Source organism: Myzus persicae, unplaced genomic scaffold (genome assembly GCF_001856785.1).
Source record: "Myzus persicae strain clone G006 unplaced genomic scaffold, MPER_G0061.0, whole genome shotgun sequence".
NCBI lineage: Eukaryota > Metazoa > Arthropoda > Insecta > Hemiptera > Aphididae > Myzus > Myzus persicae.
The window spans coordinates 102,803-129,295 of NW_019104132.1; the positions used below are offsets into that span (position 1 = coordinate 102,803).

The following is a 26,493-nucleotide window of genomic DNA, read 5'->3' on the forward strand; positions in this document are numbered from 1 at the left end:
TTTGACCCTAGCCCGGCAGTGCAGTTTGTATAAATCCAAAAGGAAAATATATTTTTATGATCTTCAAGCTACAACTAAATGCTTGAAAAAAAATAATAAATATATAAGAATATTTCTGATAAATTTAGATTACACCAATAATCTTTGTACTATACTATATTATATTTGTATGGTAAAGTTTACTGACAATAATAGTTTACTGACATTTAACAATACCTTACTATTTTACCAAATTAAGTCCAAATAACATTATTTGATTTAACGTTATACTGATTAATTTTAACTAACACGATGTTAAAATAATAATATTATGTTCATAAAGTTTTTACTTTTTTTTTAATTTGAAAAATAATAAACATATTATTAGTATATTATATATTATATTATTAAAAATGGAATTATAAGAATTAATTAAAATCATATAATTAAAATTATTTAGAAATAAAAATAAATAGGCACTATTAAATATTCAAGTTTACAATCAACCATTATAAATTATAATCATTATGTATTATAATAACAAATATGATCGTTGAAGTTGCAAAAACTGTCCACTATAATACTGGTCTTATTAGATTAGCGTTCCATTAGATGATTTTATGTCTATGGTAAAATATTTTGTACACAATAAATGTCATTTTTGGCATATCATAATGAATTTGAAGACAATTATATCTGTTAGAAAAAATTCAATTGAGTACTCAGATTATTATTTTATAAATATGTATTATATTATAATGAATTAGTTCAGGACAATAAAATGAATGCATATTATCATATTCTTACAATATTCACCTATTCATTGACGCTGAGCGAATGTAAAAGTTTAAAAATATTTATGTTTCAATAATAATATTTTTATATCGCTAATGATAAAGTTGGAAATCACAAAATGTACTTACTGCGAACGGATAGCCGAAATTTGAGAGATCCAAACATAATATGGCGAAGCGTGTATTATTTTTAAATATTATACTAGAAATTCAAGTACTCACAATTTAAAAGACATTAAATAGGTTCCTATCGTAATTAATAGGTGAATTTAATTATTATTAAAATATATTATATTTAGTATTTTGACAAAAATACGTAAATTCAATGGTAAAAATTTCAATAGATATTGCAATTGATTTGGTGGTTCAAATGTTTTCAAATTCAACACCGATATACGGTATAAACTGGGTATACTGTTCGTCAAATGTCCCGGTGAGCACAATGATTTTTAGAAGTACGGTAAAATTGAAATATTGCTTTCGGCAATGATGCATTTGTATTGGGATTTCTTCGAAACTCTTCCGTTTTAAATATGAAGGAGGGGACAAAAGACGCCCCTTATACGACGATAATTGTACTGTCGTCGGCGGTGCGTAATATTTTAAATTTCGCAATTTAATATTAAGTACATTGTAAATTATTATAATATATTATCGTCGTCACCACGAATTTGTAGTGTCGTCGACGTACCTACTGCCTACCCACATGACAGTAATATTCGACGTTCTCGGTCGGAGCGACTCGTATCTATATATAATCACACCAATAATTTTAGGAGCCGTACCTACAGTATAATGTAGTATAATATTATGAATTATAATATGCACTCAAGTATCATCGTCATCGCGGCCGGCGAGACGTCGTAGTCGAAACCCGGTTACCGCCCCGATGGCGACATTAATAAAATTACCGAGGTATCTTATCATACGAGTGCTTATCGCTTATCATGTAGTCTCAAAAGTAACGGCGTATAGGTAATCAACCTGAAAACATTCTATGCATTCTTGCACGGTCTGGGGATAGTTACAGTCCTTAATAACATTAATTAATATTTACATTTCTCAGAATCTGAGCGGAGCTATAAATGTATTGACTTAACGAAAATATTTTGTGTTATGAGTTTGGATAATTAAAAATGATTCGATATTTATTTATTTATATTTATTTTATTTATTTAAATTTTAGATACATGAAATTGTAGAGTTTATTAGGTTTTTTCCATTCATTATGGATAATAATATATTTGTTTTGGAGTTAAAAAATTGAAAATGTAATACAAGATTCCTCATCAGTTTTTTTTACTGGAAAAAAAGTCAATTGAAAAGCCACGTACATTTTTTATCAGTGATTGAAATTCAATACATATTAATATATGTTTATTATATTGGATATTCTGATACTCAAAATTATAATAACAATTTACGTTATTTTGTGATCATTCAAAAATATTATTCATATGGATTTCAAACTTTTTGTTACTATACGTAAAGTATAGTTTATTAAGATGTTTATTCCGTGAATTAATTCAAATCTATTTTCATCTATTGTAAGTTAAAAACAAATAATGTATGCTACATATTATTATAATAATTAATGACACATCGGTAAAGTATTATAATAATGTGCCATGTGATGATTTTGACAACAATTAATTTAACATATCGTATATTAATCACTAGAGCTGGGATTTGTATGTAAATACATATTTTTAGTGAAACACGATAAATTAATTATTGAAAATGATAAATTCGTTTCACGTGATTTGCAATAAAATAAGACATATTTTATTTTACATATTTTTAAATATTTCGTCATAAATACATATTTTTACATACTTTGTACAATTTTCATTTTTATTTACATACTTCGTAAATTTTGACAATTTCAGTGGTTTAATAATATTTTACATTTAGCAGCATCAATTTCCAAGGGAAAAGAAATTTTTGAGAGACCTAATATAAAGTCTGCTCTATCATATATTGTGTCTAATTCTAGTTTTTTGGGTGAATCAATTTCAAAATTAGAAAACACCAAGATTCCGTTGAGTGAAAGCATACAAATTAATGATTTAACAATTTCAAAAATTAATGAATCAGAGGGCCCAACAGCAGAATTATTAAAGAATGAAATGAACGTCGCTTTAAACAAAAATTCGGGACTGAAGAACATTAAATGTATAAGAAACATTCTTTGTGGTATTGCGGATGACATTTTATTTTGAACATTTAAAACAATATATGGTTTGTCATTGTTTCCCTTACAATTGATTAAACATCAATTTATTGTATTTCAATTATGATCAAAAATTATTTGGAATTGTATTTTTATTTAAAATTTTAACATAGGTATTTTTAAAATTTTTCTTAGTACATAATTTTTATTTTATATTACATATTTTGGCAATTTTAATTACATATATATGTACATATTTTTGGTTTTTTATTACATATAAATCCCAGACCTATTAATCACTAATGGAAAAATAAACTAATATCTTAAGCACAGCAGTCCTTTTACGTTCCGAAAGTTGATCAAAACTATTTTTTATATTTTAATAATACTATTACGTTTAAAAATTGTTATTTCCCAATAACAAACAAAAAGAAAGACTTAGCCACTTAGGTCTTAGGTGATGTATAGTTCAATATTACCTAGAAAACGGTTGAGTATATTAATGTTATTATACTTAGAACATCACAGAACACGGTATGAAATTTAATTTTCTTTCTTATATGCAAAAGGTGTCTTAGCTTGAAAATCACTTCTAAATATTGTTTATTGCGGTTTAGTGTTAACGTCTAATTAGTAATAAACTAATAACACCAACATATTACTAACATGTAACATGTGCGAGAACAATTCGTTGTGAATGATCATTGAATATGGATTTTTATTTCAGTCGATCAACATTTACCACTCCAAATAAGAAATATTCCAGATAGGTAGTAAATTAAAATATTGTTTTTCTCGAACTAATTTAATTTACCAATTCTATAGCCAATGAAATTATTTCGATTTGATATCGACTCTGAGACGAAATCAAGTTCTATCAATCAATGTACATACAATGTTTTATTCGTCGTTTTTTCGGTGTGCTGAATATGCATCACAATGTTATAAAAACATTAAAAACACACGATTCCATCAGCCGACTACGGTTTACGAATATTTCGGGTTTCGGGACAACCCGAAAGTCCACAAATACATGTGGCACTCTTTCCATTATATTGTATTTTTATAGTGCACGCATTATTATTATTTATTATATTCTGCACGCTCGAGCAGTTACAATAAAATGACATTATTATGAACAATAAATTCCTATTATACTATTATTATCATTACTATTATAAATTATAAATAATTTTTATTATTATCATCATTATGGATAAATAGCCACTATTCTGTTCTAGCCGCAATTAGTCGTGTCTGCTCACTGGATAGGTCACTGTTTTGAAAGGTTCTCGCATCAACGGCCACTCATGTAGGATGATAGAAAACCCACTGTATTGTATTATTATTTTACACACATAGAAAAAATTGCATTACAATTTACATTATTTGTGAACATTATATTTACATATCAAATGTATTACTGTTATTACAAATTAAGAATATGGTTGAATTTTTTATTTAAGTGGCAAGCATTTATTTTGTCATTTCATAATATTCTAATAATAGTGATCAAACATATCTATTAATGTTCATAATATTATATCTGAAATCTTATTATTAATTTAAAAAGATTATTTTTACTTATTATGCAATGAAAAAAAATTGTTTTATTATTATACTATTTATATACTGTTAAGAACCGCCGATAAATGATTTGATATAATGTATACTATTGTACTGTTTATAAAGACTATGTATTATGCAGAATATAATACGTTACCACATGCTACATAGGCATCGAAAGGAATGTGCTGAATTAACTTTTCGATACGACGACGCTCAGTTGTGTACACGCAAGTGTGCAACAGTGCAACATCGTCTCGGATTTGATAAGGGCCGTTAGGTCGTAGCACTAAAGAGCGATATATCAAAAAAAAATAAATTGTTTTTAAACGATATTTGAAAAGCAACTTGCGAAAAGCGTTAGGACGAATTTGTTTTGAACCGTAATGTCGAATTGGGACAACGACTCCGCAACAGATAATATGTACAGTTTTTTAACCGAAGAGAAGAAAGCCGAGCTTGGATCCGATACAGCCACAAAAGATAAAATCGTAATGTGAGATAAGTTATAACGCAGTACGTAAAATAATTCTGTGCAATAGTATGACAATAATATTATTACGTCCTATATTTATAATCTATTTGTAGATGTTTAAGTGCCCAAACAACGATTAGCGTTTCATCCGCTCAGCTCGAAACGACTGCGGAAAAAAAAAACAGTTTACGAAGTCATCTCTGCGGCTTAACCCCAAAGTCACAGTCACGTCATTATTTATAATATCGCGTTTCAGTTTGTTGTACATTATAAATAACGCGTACACCGAACACGCGCGCGCGGTTACGATAAAAACGATATTACACATTCCATACGTGCACACGCATTATGATATATAATAATAATAATAATAATAAATACCATTATAATATCCATCTACCCGGGGCATTGTATTATTATTGTTATTATTAGAATACCGTCGACGACGACGGCGGCGGTGGTGTGCCCCCTTTTTAGCCGCAATTAGTCGTATTTGTTTGCGTTCGCGGTAGGTGACGGCGGCGAAGCGGTACACAGCACGAGCTCGTCATCGCCGTTTACCGCACCGGTCGGCGGGGCCGTTCTTCGCGGTGTGGCGGGCGGCGGTCTTGTTGGTTTTTTCGGTTTTCCGGATTATTATTATTATTATTATTATTGTTATTATTGTCGTAATGACGACCGCGGCGGAAAACCGCGACGATTATTATTATCGCCGTCGTAAAACAGCTACGACGATAATTGGTTATTATTACCAGCTCGTCGCCATAGTCGTTTGTGTTTACCTACGTGTTTTATTTTATTTTCGCATCCAACCGCGACCGACCTAACTCTTCCAATCTAATTATTATTATAATATTATACATTTTTTTTTTTTTGGTTCTCCACCACACGTTATTATTGTAGTATGCGTCGTTCGTATATATTCGTATCATCATCGGAATCATCATCATCATCATCATCATAAACCGACACGGACCGAGTCCGCATAGATGATCGGGTATTGACAAAAAATATATTATATTATTCTAACATTATTGTGACTCGTGACTCAATTTTGGTATGAACATTTGAATACTTAGCTTGGGTCTTAAATTATTTTACTTTTTATAAGACGTATACGTATCACGTAGGTATAAAACTATTAATATTGTATGATTGTATCATACATTATACTATAAGATAACATTTTAATTTTTAACTAAAAGATATTAATTAACAAAAAAGAGATTTGCTTTTATACGAATAATAAAAAAAATTGTCATAATAAAATTAAAAAATATAAAATAAAGTCAAGGCGTGATGTGTGAAATACCGTAATGACTACCGTGATATTATTTTCATACCATGTTAATTGATGATTGAATAATAATAGTGGTCAATGCCTCTATAAAATGGTGTCAATGTTATAACTCTCTACAGTGTAGAGAAGATACCCATTGTTGTAGAGAACATTTTCTCTACGTCGTGATTGAAACCATGAACCATAGATAATAAAATCTTGTTTCAATCATACAAATATAAGATTAAAAAAATGATGTTTGGAATTTTTGCGAATACAAGACAACATCGAGAACATTTAAAAAAGATAGACGCGGATCTCAAAAGCTGGACCAATCCCCCCCCCCCCATCGCTGTAGTTAGACGACTGGTCACACCAAATATATATTACACACTCGAAGAGGTATGGAAATTAAGTCGGTTGCTGTTTATTAATATTATATCGTACCGAAATCGGAGGCGTGTACAACTTGGAATAATATTAATATACGTACGAGGCCGTCTGTTGTCAATGATATTATACAATAATAATATTATAATAGGCGTACACAATATTGTAATGGGCGCAAACAAATGGTCTCGTCGTCGACGACTGATTTCCAAGCCACAGCGACGATTACACCACACCGCACACGTATCCGTCACACGAGATACCTCTTCTTTGACTTCATGGGCACGCAATCCCATTTTTTTCCTTCGACCGTCTCTCTCCACCAGACCATCTCTCTCTCACACTCTCTCTTTCTCTCTCACTCTATCTCGGTCCGTCCGTCATTCTCCGCTCGTCGTCGGGTGCTTATTAGCTCAATAATAATATACGGTACAGAAAACAATGACACTCGTCGACGTCGATTATTACACACACGATCGCGGCCCACTAATTCGTCGGGAGGTGTACGTGGCGCATCATGATGCCGAGCGCGTGCATTATTATTTATTACGAGACTTTGAGTGTACACTAATATTATAATATTGTGAGCGCGTACATAATAATATTATAATATATCATTACGTCCGATAGCTCGCGCGCTCGCGGTGAAGGAGGAGACCTCCGGTTTATAATTTCCTCGGTGTAATATCATTGTGGTGCACCACGTCGTGATCGCGCGGCCATTATCGTGTGTATTTGTTTTTCTGATTTCCGATGACTAGGAGAAACGAAACACGAGATCATTATTATAATAACGAAGGCGACCGCGATAATGACACCTATAACCCACGATCGGTGCCTATGCGCGTGTGTGTTTAACGACGCAACTTAAATGGAAATCGTTCGCCAAGACGGTGTCGCTGCGGTCGAGAGTGTTTGTTTTTGGTCGGAAAACCATCCTATAAACACGTAGTGTACAACACGACCATTAGGGGCGATGGTCCGTTCTAGTACCACATCCAAGTATCTGAGTGTATAATATTATGTATTAATAATATAATATTATATAGCCCACAGGAATAACCGCAATCGGTCGCTGCCTCTGGGCCGACATCGCGCCGTGATTATAATAATATTATAAGTACCAAGTGCGTATACGACGGCCACAGCACGACCGCCGCCGCCGCCGCCGCACGATTATTAATATTTAGCGGAGATGTACGGTTTTTTTCTTTTTTTCTGGGCGTCACGCGCAGACACGATTCGTACGTGGACCGCGGTTGAGACGGACAACGCCCGGCGCTGAAGAAAAGCACGTCAGTCTTATTATTATCATTGTTACGTGTGTGTAATGTGTGTATTGCCACGACAAGCTCGTACTTACACATAATGATACTATGTATATCTCACCTGTTTGACCTGTACTTTGTAGCATGTGGGCAACAGCAGTTCGGTAGATGCGTAGATCGCAATTCACTAGTGCCGATGTATGTGTATAGTTAAAACCTGGGCGATAATGCCCAGACGATAGGAGCACTACCTGACAAATGTCTCGGATTTTGATCCTAAAGGTTTTCTTAGGTTTTGCAAGACGTCAAAAATGTATATATTACCCTTCATAATGTCAATTGTTATTACAATCAGAAATACAGCAGAAACTGGGACCATTGACCTAATGTCTTGGTTTGGACTTCGGAGGTTTAATGAAGTAAACAACGTGGGTATGAATATTAGTTCATTACACTTAAGCGGAAATGTATTAAAGAGGGATATCAATTTTAACATAAATTTGAAAAATTTGGGCTTTGCTTCAAAACAACTAAGAAGCAGTCGTCTGCTTTTTAAGGGCTTCGCCAGACGGGTGTAGCCCGATTGCGGCCCAAAGTAACCTTTTTACCTTTTTACATATCCCAATTACGGCCCGTACACATTAGGTAGGAAACATATACAGTGGTTATCAAAACTAAATAAATATCCCGATTGCGTCCGATACGTATTTTGACATAAATATACAACTATCGTATTCACGATTCTCACGATCACCAATATGTGGTAATTTCCAGTCCATTAAAGATAAAAAAAATGAAGATAAAATGTAAGACTAAATTTATACTGTTTACAGTCTTGTAAGATATACTTGTATATTTATTCATATATTTATTCATATATTTATGATCAACATCATAAACAAGACATTGTATTTGAGTTGCATATACAAATATGTCAAATACAAAATGCTTAATTTTATTAATTATAAGCTTTTTTGTGAACCGATGTGTGTTTGGACGGGCCACAATCGGGCAACTCCGCGCCAGACAAGCTCCCACGATTTCCAACTATGCATATTCGTTTCCCCTTTAGACGACAGAAATTAGAAAAGACTTTTTATCAAAGCTTTTACCCGGTGAGATTGATTCCTGCACTGCTTTCCATAAGTCATCTAAGTTCACCATAGGCCCCAGCTAGACTAGATCGCGGCAAATGTACAATGCACCTTTTTATTCTTTTCACTCCTCCAATACTATTGTCTATTAATCATACTCTCTTGTAGCACGTCTAAACACATTTCTGTCTTCCCAGTTTAAACATAATTCTTTATTTTTAGTTTTAAGCAATTAGCTGAACAATTAATATTATATAAAAATCAAAAATATATTACAACTGACGATCCGACCTGCATGTTTACAACAAGTACAGACCAAGCTTTAATTTTGTTTCTGAAAAGGGGCATAGCTCCACCGATCCCCGACACCAATATTCATGTGACATGTATACATTTTTTACACACTATTTTGATGTCTTCGGTAATACTCGACGCACGAATGAAGGTTAGTGAGGGGCCACATCGTAATACATTTTGCCGATAGCATTGATGTTGACGAAAAGAACAAAAACGATCTTCGGCCAGAGTTGTAACATAATATTATTGTACGCTATTGTTAATAGGCGTATCGTCGTTGCAGCGCAGTGTATCGACGAATCTAATAATAACGACAACACTGATCGGCGGCGTAACGAGGATTTCCTGCGCGCACCGAGCGCCGACGACGTCTGTGTACAATAATAAAACAATAATGGTGAAAAAAAAAATATATATAGTAAAACACGGCGCGACGAGCGACGGAGCGCAAACCCTGCGCCGGCGGTGGCGGGCAGGTGTGCGACGAAATTATATTATTAAATATAGGAAATGAGTAGCGTCAGTCAGTCAGTAGTCAATCAGTCGGTGGCGGCGTGTATTGCGCCCGTGTGCGTGTGTTGCACCGAACGTCGAACGACAATAATTACATATTTTACGCTTGGCGCGCGCGCGACCGCCCGCCCGCTTTACACCAAACGCACGCACGCCACGGCGCGACGGTGTACATTATTATTATTATTATTATTATTAAACCGGTGCAGAGTCCGCCGCGGTTCATCAGGCTCGGCGCGCCGGTTATAGGTATAATATAGTGATACACGTTTTAATAATGTAAATTTATTGTTGAAATATATAAAAGACGCACTGTAATACGAAGGCGGCGGCGGCGGCGGCGGCGGCTGCGCGCTTGTCGCACACGCGCGCGCACGGGTTTTTCCCTAATGAACCGTGCCGCGGGTTTTCCGTCCGCTGTCCGCCCGGTGGCCCGTTAAAGTTAGTTAGTACGGGTACACCACGTCATCGTGGCCGGACGGGCGGGTGGGTAGGTGGTAATTACTTCCGCCTCCGCCGCCGGTGGGAATACACGAGTGTAATATGTATTATGTAGGTATATGTATACAACATAGATACGCAGGTATGTCGATCGCGATCCGGTTCGATTCCCATTCGATTTCGATCGGATCGTCGGATCTCCACCAACAGTCAGTGAGGCAGTCCAAGTGTCGTCTCGTATTGATAAACAATATTATAATTTATAATCGTGTCCAACGACGACACGCTGCGGCTACAGCTGCTATGCTAACGACAGCTTACGATACATATTGATATATTATTATTATACACTTTGTTCGTATATAAATATACTGATTGTTGGTTATCACCCTGCCGTGTGCTCCTAGGACCTAATTTGGTCCAAGGTAAGACAAAATTGAGATCTCAGCATAGGCTGCAGAGACTTGTAAAAATTATTTAGGGGTAGAGCTCGGGTAGAGGCTAGTATTTTACAGGACAAAGTGACCCGAAAGGGCTTCGTACCCTCAAATGTATAATACGGTGATATCACGATGTCCATCGTGGAAAATATAGCCCGTAAATGAAAATCGAATGATTTTGTATTTGGGGATATTATTCAAAACATGAAAAAGTCCGATTTATACAGTCGTTTCATCTAAAATAAAACTATTTGTTTAGCCTTTAGACAGTGAGTTCTCTGTTCTACCTCTAAGTTCTAACTAAAGCCTAGCTTACAAGTTGTAATATAAAGCACAAATAATTATTGTATAGTATACATTATATCCAGAGGTGTATATAGGTAGGAGGGTTAGAGGTTCAATCCACCCCAGAAGTAAAAGTCCGTGTGTGTAGAATTATTATTATTAATTATACAGGCAGGATCCTGACTTAGGATTTCTATAAATCTATAAAAAATCTTTGGATCCCGGCCAATTTTAAATGTCAAAAACCTACAATAGTCAACTCTTTGAGTAGACCTAAATTCGCATGCTTAGTGCCACAGTTAGATTATAATATACAATAATAATGGCAAATGCCCGTGATTGAATCGGTTTTGTTAGGTTATTCAAAATTCGAATGAGTAGTTTTTCAGTTCATCAAATGTTTAAATTGTAGCGAGCTGTGACTTTGTTAAAATATTATAAATAACCTAGACAAGAACTATATAGATATAATAGTTGAGTAAGGCCTACAAAACATCTATTTCGCGTGACCTCGAAATGTATATGTTCATAGATATATAACTACTCATATGAATATTATTAAAATAGTTCACACTAAAAGTGTTGTGTTGCCTCTGTAGAGATGACAACGACCAGATAAGCAAGGGACATCCGGCGTGTGCAGCGCGTGGCCGCCCACGGTATGACCTTATATGGTAAAGTAGTAGGATTATAGGCAGGGATATGATCCTAGGATCACCATTATAAAAACGTCGCATGGATAGGCTTCGGCAGACGGACCAACAACACCGAGCTAGCCGGACTAACACCACCGAGCTAGACGGACCAGCAACACCGAGCTAGACGAACTAGGCGAACTAACATCAACGAAGAGCTAGGAGCTAGGACACTAAAGTCACATCTCGCTAGTCTTCATTATTTTAAATAGTCATTTGGACTTAGTAAATTTATTGTTTTTGTATTAATCAAATAAAAGTATTCAATTTATAAAGAAAAAGACAACTCTTCTTCATTTATTTTTCAACACCATCAAACCGAGCGTAGTCAGATTGTTACAAAATTAAGGATAATTTAAGTTCTTAAAAATAGTTGTACAATAGATGTTAATATATTCTAACCTAACCTATACATTATAAATATTGATGGATTAATAAAAATTAGTAAATCACCACTGCCTCCATATCTTATAAAGTTATAAGCCCGTAATCATTGACCTATCATCTTTTATACTCATAGTTAAATAACTCAAAAACTAAATTTTGAATTTTACAGGTTGACATTTTGAGAAAAGTTAATCGTTAAATAATTTACAGTCAAAAAGGGGTATTCTTATTTGAAAAGTAGGTTTGTATCAGAAGACACTTTAAGTAGTACAAAAAATCCTAGGATTTTAAAAATATGTTATTTGTAGGAATATACAGCGACGTTATTCATTGACATTTCCAACTAAATTTGTAAAAGTACTCTATAAGAAAAACATATCAGTATAATATATAAATCTTAGTCCTAACTTCCGTTAATTTCTAATAATTCCGTTATTAGTTATTGCTTATTATAAAAACCGTATCCGCAGTCCGCACAATTAAATTATTTCGATTTACAGTCGCTTACATGGACGGACGGCGTCGGCGGTGGAGGAGTGAACACTCAAAACCAGTGGTCCTCACTTCTCCGTATTTGTATTAATTTACAAAATATGTTACGAAATAATGTTAAAACTAATACTATCGTGTCGTTAATTTAAAACCGAAAACGTCGATGTCGTGGTGGCAAGTAAACTGTTAGCGCTTACGTAGTAAAATCGCTTCCGACGACTGTGGTTCGTATTCTACTTGTAGTCTTATATTTATACATTTGAGGTGTTCGTTTTTTATTTCACCGTTATCGTTTCCGAGGAGTACAATAATTATTATATTATTACTACGCTTGACGCTGGTTAAAACCGACGGTTTTTCGGTATCGTCGTCGGTCGTCGGCGACCGGCGAGTGGCGACCGGCTCGTAAGTAATAGCGGCATTCGTAGACTGATAAGGGCGGCGGCGACGGCGCGACCAGTTTCTTAAAGTTTTTATCGTACACGACGGTCGAGATTGTCGCCGCCGGAGTTGTGGTACGGTCAACAAGAGTGTGCGTGCGTATGGTACACTGTGGTAATGGATAAACTGGTTTCGCCGCCGAGAGCATTTTTTACTATAATATTAATATAATAATAATAATAATAAGTAGTAGTAGTAGTAGTAGTAGTAGTAGTAGTAGTAGTATTAGTATTTAGTAGTAGTATTATTATTATTATTATTAGTAGTAGTAGTAGTGATATCAGTACAAGTAAACACACTAATACACTTTATAGTATATCGTACTATACTATACATGAGACGTGACTATATTATGCGTATCACATTCGTATCGATTAATTGCCCGGGTCGTCTTATGCGTTAACATCATTACACGCATTAAAACGTACATTAATTTCGGGGTCGTCCTCGTCGTCGAATTACACGTACGGACATTAGTGAGATTACCTATAATACACAAGCTCGCAGACACGAACGAGCGCCCGTTAATAGATTACAATTTTTTTTCGGGTCGTCGCCGTCGTCGCCCGTAGTATACGCGACCGCCGCGCCGCCGCCCCAGTCTCTCTTGCGCGTACGGTATTTCCGTACATATTAATAATATTATTACACTCGTATTGTATACCTAATGTTTTTTTCTTCTCTGCGCGTGTGATATATAATTATTATATTCATCGTGCGCGTCTGTTTATAATACATAATTTATACATATATATAAAAAATTACAATGATAATAATAATATGTGAGTCCTGTGTGCTATTAGGTTCGCGACCGCACGCCCAAAACGTTAGTCGTCGTCTTTGTAGTACCAACCAAATATTATTATACATTTTTAGTGTTAGAGTGTAAGAATGTCGCTTTCGTCTGTCGTGTGGAAATAATAATAATGGAAAGATTCAAATGTAAATCCGTCGGTCGACGATCGCGAGAAAGAAGACTGCACGAATGTAATACTTTTATGCAAACGAACAAACATGAGCTAGCGACGAAAATCGAAATCATTTTCGAATATAACCCACGTCATTTATTTCGTCGTTTACTTACGCATGTGTTATACACGTCTTATACTTAAGAATAATATTGTGCTGGTCGTTCTGTACTCGAGTCGTTCACACATTTCAATCCCTATATATTAAGTAAAGCAGAGCGTCTGTGTACAAAAGAAAATACATAGGTACGCTATTTCATATTATTATCAAATAGCGCATAATCCTTAGCGATATTTTAACATAACACATACAGAGTATAACAGAAAATATTACTTAACAAATTCGCTAATTTTGTGTAAAATCTTTCTTTGTTACAAACGCTTTCTTAATATCTTATTTCGGACTTTCGGAAAAAAATGTATTAGGTATCTACTCGAATAATAATTGCATTACATTAAATCCAGGGAATAAAAACGATTAATAAACAGTGAGATTTACCAAACATGCTCACCCTCATTTTTTCTTTTAATATTGAATTTATTCAAATTTTAATTTTTGAAAATTTGAAATACACTTAAAGATTATATTTTCAAATTCTTGGGATTTTTTTACTACGAAGGGGTGTTCTTGTGGTCATACAAACTTCTAACGTTTCAAATAAAAATCCACCTAGTTTTCTTTAAATTAATTATTGGATAATTTTTCTGAAAATTTCAAAACCTAATTCAAAATTCGTTATTAAAATGTTTAAATTAAGATAAATAGTTTTACAATAGCATAAAATATAATATGTTACATTGGATCTAGTATTTATTGTTCTTGGACCATTTTTATACATTATAAATATTGATAGATATAGATATCCCTAAATCAGGGATATTTCCAACACTTACAAATCACCATTGCCTGCATATCTTATAAGCCTATAATCAAGAACCAATTATCCTCAGTTCTCAAAGTTAAAAAACTCAAAAACTACTCGGTAAAATTTTGAATTTGACATGAAGTATTATCAAAAATTGTTCCTAATATAATTGATCGATGCCTGATAAGTTAATTGAATGCCACACCCGAATTTTGCAGTCATTATAACTGTTAAAAACGGGGGGCGGTCCCGGTTTTTCAAATTTTCCGCAATTCAATAAAATTCGAAATTTATATTTTATATTTGAATTGCCACTTTAATTATAACACTTTTCACTTATCAATCCGATACCTATTCAAGGGATAAGTGTATTATATCGAAAAAATTGACTTCATGAATAATTTTGTACAACTGTCGGATTTTTATAATTTTTGTTTTGTTAAAATTGTTTTTTTTTATAGGCGCATTGGACTCTTTTATTTCATTGCTAAAAACAAAATTAATACTAAAATTAAAACCTTGTGAAAATTTGTAAAAATCAAACTCTTATTATAGGGTTTATAAATATAATTTTCAAAATCAAAGTCCAATGAGCCCTGTAAGAAGTACTCCTCTTTTTAACAAAAATAAAAATCTGATCACTCTACGAGGCTAGAGACTTTTTCCTGTAAGTTATGTTTTTGAGAAAATATGCAGGTCGCGTGCAAAATAATATTGTAAAAATTGTTCAGTACAAATAGTACAATAATGTAAATGTTAGCTCGTGATTCTCCTGTCGTCGAAGTCATCCCTGGCTGAATCGTATTTTACGTTAGAGATAATAACGAAAATATTCTAATTTATTATGATATTATTATTAGTGTTTTATACTTTTATATAGTGAATTTATGGCCGTCACTGCGATGGAATTCGGCGGCGGTCGACCACCCCAGATTACTAGGCGTCCGCCACCACGACGACCACGAAGCCGAGACTGTCGTACAATGTATAATATTATAAACATATATGTATAATGTATATGTATACAAGTAATAGTAATTAAGATAACAAACACGCGTACGAGCATTATTGGTCTGTTGACCAACGTCGCTCCGGTTATAACGTCATCGATGTCATTTATAGTGGCGGTGAACAGTCGAGTAGGTATAGGTATACAATAACGATGGATATTTTGGTGATTATATTCCGTATAAACAATGTCGTGCCGGTGTCTCATAATACACCCATAGAAATATTTAAGCCAGTTATAATGTAGGTATACTATACAATACATTTTATTTACTTGAATTATTGTGTGAAATGTGTTATGTGTATACGTGTGTAGAGTATTAACTATTTAGTATTTAAGTGTGCTAATATATAGCAACTTGATGACTGCAGACTGTAGTTATCAGCCAATATTTTATTGAATAGCTATTATAGCAACACATTTAGGTGAACAAAATATAATATATACACGGAGATCAATGACAACCGTTAGTAAGCCTAATATGGTAATAATAATATTCATCGATAAAAATTTGACAAAACGTAATTTACCTATATTTACTGTTTGTTACAATGATAAATCACATTTCATTAAAACTCGTATTTAAATTTTGCACCGCTGCAGGTGTATAAATAATCTTAATATATTAACTACAAAAAATTATTAATTATTTAAATTTTAGCTATGTTTGCAAGTATATTATATACAAACAAGGTATACCTAGTAATTATTAATTAGTATACCTACATTAAACGTACACATAAAAAAACAAATCTACGTTTCAAACACCTTACCCTTACCTTTATCTTTACCCATTACTCTCACCCAACACTGACACCACTACACAAATCTTTAAGTTTTTAAAAATAACTAAACTGTACAACCAAATATGTATAACCATGTGCACCTCCCTCCCCACCCACCAAAAAAAGAAGGAAATATAAATGTATTGTAAATTTAACTAATGGCCATAGTCGCAGATGTTAAGTATGGACACTAAAAAAAAAAACAAAAAAACAAATTACATTCATATTGTAGATGTCAGTGTGCTACGCTATCGTTTTGTGGTCCAGCAAGACGTCTGTTTAACTGGACCCGCCAAAATGCAATGTAGATAGGTAACACATGTGCAGACCATGTGCCTATGTGAGAACAATGTCTGACCGCCGAATAACTATTGAATAACTCAGAATGTAATCACTCAAATTTAAATGCATGAACATTTTTAAAAATATAATTTACTTAACAATTTACAGTAAAAAGGACGGTTTTAATTTGAAAAAAGCAGAACTCAGTTTAGCTGCATAAAAGGTTTCGATTGTATACCTCATCATTGTACTCACTGTAATGGATTGGTTTAAATTCAATGCTTAACTGTAATACAAAAATCTAATGGAAGTGAAAATTAATGAGGTCGGAACAAAAGGTGACGCAGAGAATCTATATAATGATCTCTGAAAAAAAGTATTCCACCGTATCTACAGCCCTATTGTTGAAAACGGAGAATATTGAACAAGAACAAACGAGGAAGTCTAATCAGTAATTTCAAAAACTCAAAGTAAAAAGCATTTTTCAGTAACAAACTATAGAAGACTGGGTCCATAGAGAGAGAGTGATATATTGGTATTACAAAACAATACGGTAAAAATCTTGCACTATTGCACATTTTTTTTTTCCCCAGAAAAACATAAAATAGGTTCAATTTATTTATTTATACAAATATATTAGAATAAAAAGTATTATTGTACGGTTATCGGTGTTTCGACAATCTTAAATTATTTTTTTAATGACTTTTATTGGGTTTTGTTTCAAAATTATAGGGAAAAAAGTTGTCTCCTGATGAAAAGTCAATTTTTTAATCTTTTAATTTTTTTGTCCAGTGCGTTATAATGCATTTTTTTACTTTTAATTTATATTAATTATGACTAATTTCGAAATAACATTTATTCTTTGTAAAATATATGTATAATATATAATACTATAAAATAATTAATATTGCATTGGGCAAATTTCTTGGCATACAACGTGTACCTACATCCCAAAAAATCTACTGAACTCAACAAATATCGTGTGACCCGAAAAAAACCGAGGGGCACAAATTATATGTCCCATAATTTTGCACGGGAACAAAACTCATTTGCATCCTCTGCACTGCATGTATCTGGAGTACTATATCGAGGAATAATATAATATTATTATATTATCACCAACAGTTGCAGGCGTTTAAGTCTTTTTTCTCAATAATTATGGCTAGTATAATATTATTATATGTTTAATACGCTATACGTTTGTTATTAAAATATAATTGTGTTCTTGTATTATTTACTAACTTTCAAAAAATTAAACTTTATAAGGCCAGTGTTAGCCTCTTGTGTAAGCTAAATAATGTCCCTCCCCATATAACTGTCATATATATAAAATATATTTTGTTATAAGTATTATAACCAAATGGACTACAACTACATGTTCACTACTAATATATACATACAAACATTCACTAACTACTATAACATCAATATCATGAAATGTTCACACATCAATACATAATGTATCATCACCCACGGTAACACACGCTCATAATATTCCGAATTCCGATCTGTCGGTAGCAAAGGTGTGCTTAAGGTTCGGAGGTCATATATAACGCATCAAAAACCAACGAAGACGTGAGTATTTATGCAGGGATTATTGTGAGATTTGAGTCGAAATCAATGGGTAATTTAGTAATTAACTTTGGTTATGTCTATTGCCCGTTGAAAACGAATTCGTATTTGATTATAAATTTATAACTCTAAATACCTAAAGACCAGGCTATATATTATAAAAAACGCTCTGCGGTAATCTCGTTGTATTTATTGTATAACCTTTTTGTTGTTGTTATTAGATTATTATTAGATATTATTATTACTAACCATCAATGTGTATACCATTTTAATAAAATATTACAAATGTATTGAATAAAACGCATAATCTTGCGTAGACAGCATAGTTATCGCCGTAAATCGTACGAGGCGCCGCGGCGATAATACGCTCACCGTTATATATTATTTTATTGTTCTCTGCAAAGCCTTAATAGTTTCAAACGACATAGACACTAGAAATTGCTGAATAATCAAGTCCAAATTTATAGCTGTTCGTAGAGCAACAAAACGAGATAACTTTTAATTATGTTGTAGAAAATAGAATTTTAGATACTTAAGTAATTAGTTATTCTTTTTGTTAGAAATTTATTAATTAACGATCAACTTTTGTAACTTGTTTTTTCTCCAACAATCAGTATAAAAAAAACATATAAATAAAGAAGCATAGTAATAACTAATATTATATTAATATTATTATGTAGTTAGTATGCTTTATACAATTGTACTTCAATACTATAAACATATTACTATACTAACAAACTGTATCACCACGTGTGCACACATTTTTCGTATCATTTTTGTTGTCAATATGCAACGCACAGCAGAACGTCTGTTTGCAGCTGCAGATGTTGTTAACATATTTTTTGAGGGTTTTCAATAGTTAATTTATGTAGGATTTTTTTTTTTGCCTCTCCGCTCGGATCAATCTCTCGTGCTCTTGTCGTCGTAGCAGCAGCAGAAATTGCTGTTGCTGCCATATCACTACTTACGTTTTATATACATACAAGAGATATGACCATTATATTTTATGCGAATTTTTTTCTTACCTAGCTTAATAATAAAACCACCGAGTTATCCAATAAATCGCGTCTCGTATTAACTATGTACAATGTGGGTAAATTATATATCTATCGAATTTATTCATAAATACATACAAACAATATTATATATGTGTATGTATCATCATAGCAGGCCTTACGGTGGAAAGAGGTCAGGGGTAATTTTTTTTAGGGGAAGCCTCAGAATATAACAATTATTGTTTAATATGTGAGGCTTAAAATATTATATAAATGAGCGAATCTCGGGGCAAGGGCCCCCCTGGCGCTTTCTTAAGGCCGGCTCCGGGTGTCATCACTGTTGCGTATGCAACCCATGAATCATGATATTATATTTCTTTAATTTACACCTAATAATACATTTTGTAAAAATACCGAAATATCTCATTATTTTTGAAGTAAACCAGTTTATCAGGATTTTAGTAGGTAATAGCCCTTTACCTATTTGCATAATTGCATCCTACGGAATGATGTAAAATGATGAAGATATATTGCACGGGTAAACGAATTTGACTGACGAATAAAGATACACAAGCACAATCTACTCAGGTTACACTACGAGTAAATAAATAATAAATAATAATAACAGGTAGGTATAAATAATATTATTTTAACATAAATTGGTGTACGAATGATCCTATAAATACAATGTAATTTGCTATTGCCGTCGATCGCTAGATTAGTGTATAATGTAAACTATAATATTGTAAATAGGTAGGTACCAAATTATTGTCGAAAACATAGCATATTAGTTTAGACGCGCATTTCAAAAATATACTAAAGTAATATAATTCACCTAGGCTACTCAACTATATTTATCACTCACCGCGATCGTCTAGGTCGTCGTCGTCACCGCTGCCGTCCATGTTCCGGTCGCAACGGCTGCGAACGGTATCCTCGCCGACCAGACTCCGGATGGAAAACACCGACTTGGCTGGTCTGCCGCCACCGCTGCGCCGGCGACCGTGGTTGCCGCCGTCGTTGGAGTCGCCTCCGCCGCCGGAACTGGCCCGAGTGCTCAAATCCATGACTACGGCGGCGCAATGGTTACGGGTCTCCGAAGCAATCATTGCGTTGACGGTGCGAGTGGTGCGGGCCCGGACGGTGCCGATGACATTTATCGATGCCGATGCGAGTGTACGCGGAAACTGATTTTGGTATTTTTATTATTTTAAAAGTCAAATGATATCGAGAGACGTGGACTGCAGAGAAATTATTACTACTTTTTCTCTCCGGCGCTTTCCGGCGGCCTGGACCAAGACTGTCGATAAGAATTTTTTTTTTTAATACAATTAGACCGATGTAAGATCGATCGATTTGTACGTGAATGAACTGTTTTATTAACGTAATAATTAAATAACAATATAGTTAAAGTACGAATGTGTGATGATAATAATATAACATACCGCGATGTATTATCACAATATCACTGAACGCCGCAAGTGAGATACGCACGCACTACCGCCGCCGTTGCTGCCGCTGTACTGCGCGTGCAGACACTGTTCACGAGCGTGTTATGATAATAGTAATAATTAGTATACACAGCCACAGCAACCTGCTGCCGCCGAAGTAGGTATACAATTAATGGTACATGGTCACAACATGGTAGTTGCGCTGTTACGTGGTTGTAGGCGGTGGTGGTGGTAGCGTCGACGTCGGCGGCAGTGGCGGTAACTATGGTGACATGGTGGTTCCGTCTGGAGGAGGAGCGACGTCAACCGACCAATCGTTGGCTACCACAGGATTCCTCCTATATGATAAATATTAATATTATATTATTACAATGCATACACGGATCTACTGCTCTGCTCGTTGTTTGTCAAGTTTCAGTATTTTTGTAACAGATTAATTAATTGAGGCCAGAGTACCCCTACTTCTGACAGAAGGGGAAACTAACACACCAGATATATATTATGCTAATGAGCAAAAGCATAACTTTGATGACCCATCTAAAATTAAAACCTTTATACCAGATGTTTTTTGGACATATATAATGTATTTACAGTTTGGATTGTTGAAGCATTATTTTGATAGATGTTTTATAATCAACAAGGTGTAAAAAACTTGATTAAATTATAAAACATAGTATTGTTGATCAGAACACAATAACTCACCAATAATAAGAACTTTAATTATTGTTTGTATAAAATGATTGAAAATTTTGTCATTTTTAAATTAATTAGCGTCATACACACTGCACAGCTCATTAAGTTATAAATAACATCAATATAATATAAAATACTAAGTTATAACAAGTATATTTCAGGTATTATAAATATAGAAAGGAATATTTAAATATAAAATATGACAGCAAAACTTATAATAATGTAGTTATACATTTATAATGCGCATTATTTATATTTCAAATAAATATTTTTCTATTTTAAATAAATAAACAATTCCTTATTATTGTTGAATAATTTAGTTTATAAATGTTATCTATTAAATTAGGCCACCCTAAATAATACTCCCTTTTTCCCTTTGAAATAATATTTAAGTATTTGTTACCTTGGTTATACATATATAATATATATATATATATATAATATAAATACTCATAAAGCTGAATTAAATTAAATATTTCAAGGATATCCAATTGTTTCAAATTACCAATTAATTGTTTTGTAATCTTATAATGTGATCCTTATTAACATATACTTAGATATATAATATTTAGCAATTAAAAAGTAGATAGGTCATGGGTAAGCCGATAAATTGATAAAATAGACTAAACTATAATGCAAAATATAAATCTAAAACTTGATTTAAATAATAACTGAAATTTAAATGAGTATAGATACTTACTTATAAGCTACCTGTTATAGGTACGGATTATTGTTATATTCATTAAACTAATTATATGAATGTTTATATTGGTGAAATGGAAAATCATATTTTTATAATATTTATTATTTATTACTATCAAACTTCTAAAGGTGAGTATAACATTTTTTTCAATAACCTGTTCATATATTTTCCTAATGCTATACATATAAGTATAAAATATAATATTTAGTACATTTTGTAAGCATCCTACTTCTATTATAATTTATAACAATATAGTATTAGGTATATTATAATAATTTAATATTTACAAGGCTGGGCATTAACGAATTAAAAACTTTATGGCAAGTTAAAAAGTTAATTTTACTTTAACTTAAATAGTTACTTTTGGATTTTCATTAACTTAATTATTATTAAATTTATTTTTTAATTAACTATAACTAATATAACCACGAATTAATTTATCATTTTAAGAAATAAGTTAAGTTAATTTATTTTGTTTTTAATTTTTTTTTACATTTCATTATTTGAGTCCATTTTGATTTTGTTGTCATGTCAAAAAAATATTTATTGTTATAAAATACTAATTGTTTCAAGTTAAAATTATAATTTTTTTTAGCATAAAAGTAATGCTACCCATTTATGTTTAAACTTATAGTTCAAGTATACCTATTCATGACTAAAATGCTAAATGTATATTGTGGTAAAATATTATATTATCCAACTATTTCAATTTATTTATTATCTCTTTGTTTAAATTATATTTTAATTTCTGATATAATTTGAAGTTAGGTAGATTTTATGTGATGGATATAAATATATAAATATATAATTATTAATTTATGAAAATATAAGCAATTATACTCATTTAATATTTTTGTATCTGCATAAGTATATAATACCTAGTAGGTATCTGTTTAATAAAATATTTTGTGATTTTTTATTACATAATAAATAATAAATATACAGTAATACTGTATCATAAACACATACTAAATAATACTAATTTATATTTTTAGGTATTAATTATTATTTATTAGTTTATTTATTGGATATATAACTACTGTTCTTAAAAATACTATTTAAGTACTATATGAAAATACTGTATGAAGTATAAACATTAAACACTATAGTTTTTGTTTTTACAAAATTAAGTACCCTACCGTTGCATAAAAAAGATTAACTTTTTTTAACTTAATAAAAAATTTAAAAAAAAATTGGAATTAACTTTCAACTTTTAACTTTTTGTTAATATTTAACCTTTAGGTATTCACTTTAAGGTCAGTACCTTTACTGTAATTTTTGTTTTTAGTTGTTCGCTAATCAATTGAATTGATTTTAGAAACCGTAATTATTTCAAAGAACATTTTCGATACTAGCCTATATTGGTAGAGCTGGGCTAGAAATCTCAAAAAAAGTATGTCGATGTAAGATATATTTATTTTTAATATTTAAGATTCTAATTTCAAAATACAATAGATACTCTAATATTTTTTATAATATGTTAAAACATGATGTTAAAAGAACAACTTACAACCAACATTAGAAGAAAGAATCTAATATATCTTGCTCAATGAATAGGTAATGGTTATAGTAGTATATTAATAGACCAACGAAGACTTCATATATTAGAGAAATGCCTTAATACCTATATAAAGTATCAGAGTATCTTTATAGTATCTTTATATACAGGGCCGGCGCAAGCAATTTTTTATATGTATAGGCAAATATCTAACCGCCTCTCATTTTATTATAACTTAAATAGATAAATGTCATATGTAGGAGCAAAAAAATTAAAAAACGTTTTACACTTGTCAATTATTATACAATAATTTACTATTTCTTTCTTGTTTTCATTTTCAGAGTCAAAATCATCTTTTCTGCAGTTTATATCATGTATATATCTTTAATATTTAAATTGGCACTAGCCACTATTCTTTTCAGTTATATTAATCTCTTCTTTACTTTCATTGTCATGTTTTTTTTTTATTGTCAACTACACCCATACTTAGATCTTCAATATTTTTATTTCCACTATTTTCTTCACTGTCATCAGTATCATTATCATTAATAACTTTTTCTTGACTATTTTGTTGAACAAATTTCAGTAAAATACCTTTTCGTTTAACTAAATCTGTCTCCCGTGCTAGTCTTTTCTTTAAATATTGCGAACCTGATATTCGTTTACTCTTTTTTTATGTCATCGGCCATAATGTCTGAATAAATAAGTAATTAATTAATATGATTAGTAAATAATAACAATTTACAAGTATTTTATCAGTAGCGGCTCGTGAGTTAATATTCTGGGAGACTTAAAATTATTTAACATAAACTCCATACAACAACGAACAAGAAAAACTAATTATATAACAGTATTACATCATAGTTAATTAACCACTAGTCAACAAAAAGTCTATTATTTGCTCTTTTTACATTTTTAAAATAATTACAAATATAATAAAACTAGTATAATATAGCATTTCTATTAAAATAACCATTTATAGGTTTTAGACTTTGTGGCTTTCAATTTATAATAATAAACAAGTATATTACAAGTATATACTATTGAATCATTTACGCGCTATAGGTACCAATAATGATATTTAAATATTAATTTAACAGTAAATTAAAAATATATTATATTTATATTATTTACCTATTGTGTAATGATGAAGTCTTGATAGATGTAAATGTCTTGATTTATAAAAAAATATATTGCTGAGCTCAATAAAGAATGTACCTATACACTGGCTACACTACACCGTACAGTGAGAGTGAATGACACAACAGTCACCAATTGCAAAAAAGCTAATAGAATTATTATCGATTAAATTGTAATGGCACAACATGCTTTGAGACGTTATCGCAATTCAGGGAAAAATTATCTATATTATTTTTATTGACTATTGTCTTAAAGTTTTATCGATCTACACAATATGTTTGTATATTGTACTTTGAAATTTGTTGAAATCTAAAATAAACATGAAAAATAAGATGTTTAATTTTTTCTTATATGCCGCCTCTATATAGTTATCAATTTTGCCGCCGTAGGCTTGTGCCTACGTCGCCTATCGTCTATAACCGGCGCTGTTACGACTATATTACTTAAACTATAACAATTTTAAAAGACAGTTAACAGTTGGCATAAAACATTTTGTAATTGATTTGTGCCTTAAAAATTACACAGGTTAAATATTTTAGAAACACATGGTATTTACTATTTATATTAGATAATTGATATAGGTACCTAACACACAACAGCTAGGGCTTCAACGAAGTACCAACAATTTATTTTTTGTTTATTTTTCAGAGAAAAGTAATTTTAAATAGTGTATTTGAATTCAGTAAATAATTTTTGGCAAATTTATTTTGTAGGTTATTTGTATTAAGCAAACAAATATATAAGTATAATATATACCAAAGTCACAAATTATATGTACTTGAGGATTCTAGAAATAATGTTTCCTTAACACTAGCCAAATAATTTCAAAATAATTTTTATAAACAATAGGTTTACCTATTACATTTCTTTGGTAAAATTAAGTGTGAATTAAAACTGAAACATTACATATGTATAAACATAATCAATTAATTCAGAATACTTTTAATTCGTGAAAGATGAATTGTATTGTTATACCAAAATTAAATTATAAAAGGTACAGTAAATAGTATTTATTAATACTATTCATATATTCATTTATTAACTAAGTTTATCGGTAGCCTTAATTTACATGCTATTTTAGGTGTTTAAATTATGATTAAAAAAAAATTGTTTAGCGAACCACCTACCTACAATGAAATGAATATTAGTATAATGTTTATTAACAATTTAATGAATCTATTAAAATAATATTATTACATAATAATAATATGAAGGTAAATTGATCATTTATTTTTTAAATATTTGTTAAAAAATAGTAGGTACAATGTACATACTTATATTGACATTTTATAGTTGTGTTCAGTATACTATTTACAAATATGTATAACTAATTCCAATACTTTTTTATTTAACAATATAAATATATTCTGTGTTATAACCTATAAGTTATAAAATAGAATCTATTTAATATCTATATTCTATAATATTATAATATTAGATATTTATTTCTCATGGACCTATTCAAGTGCGCTCTTCTATGGTTTGTTGGTATATTGGCTCAAAAGTTAAGAACAATAATATA

General features: G+C 31.7%; 1 protein-coding gene across 2 annotated transcripts in view; it reads right to left on the reverse strand.

Moving 5' to 3' along the window:
• Positions 1 to 21,083, reverse strand: part of LOC111039067 (putative uncharacterized protein DDB_G0291608) — a 65,716-nt gene extending 44,633 nt beyond the window's left edge. For both annotated transcript variants that reach the window (XM_022322346.1, XM_022322345.1), the window contains exon 1: positions 20,352 to 21,083. In XM_022322346.1, coding sequence (XP_022178038.1) covers positions 20,352 to 20,595 — 244 coding nt within the window. In that variant the 5' untranslated portion in view covers positions 20,596 to 21,083. The remainder of the gene's footprint in view (positions 1 to 20,351) is intronic.
• Positions 21,084 to 26,493: the final 5,410 nt, after the last annotated feature.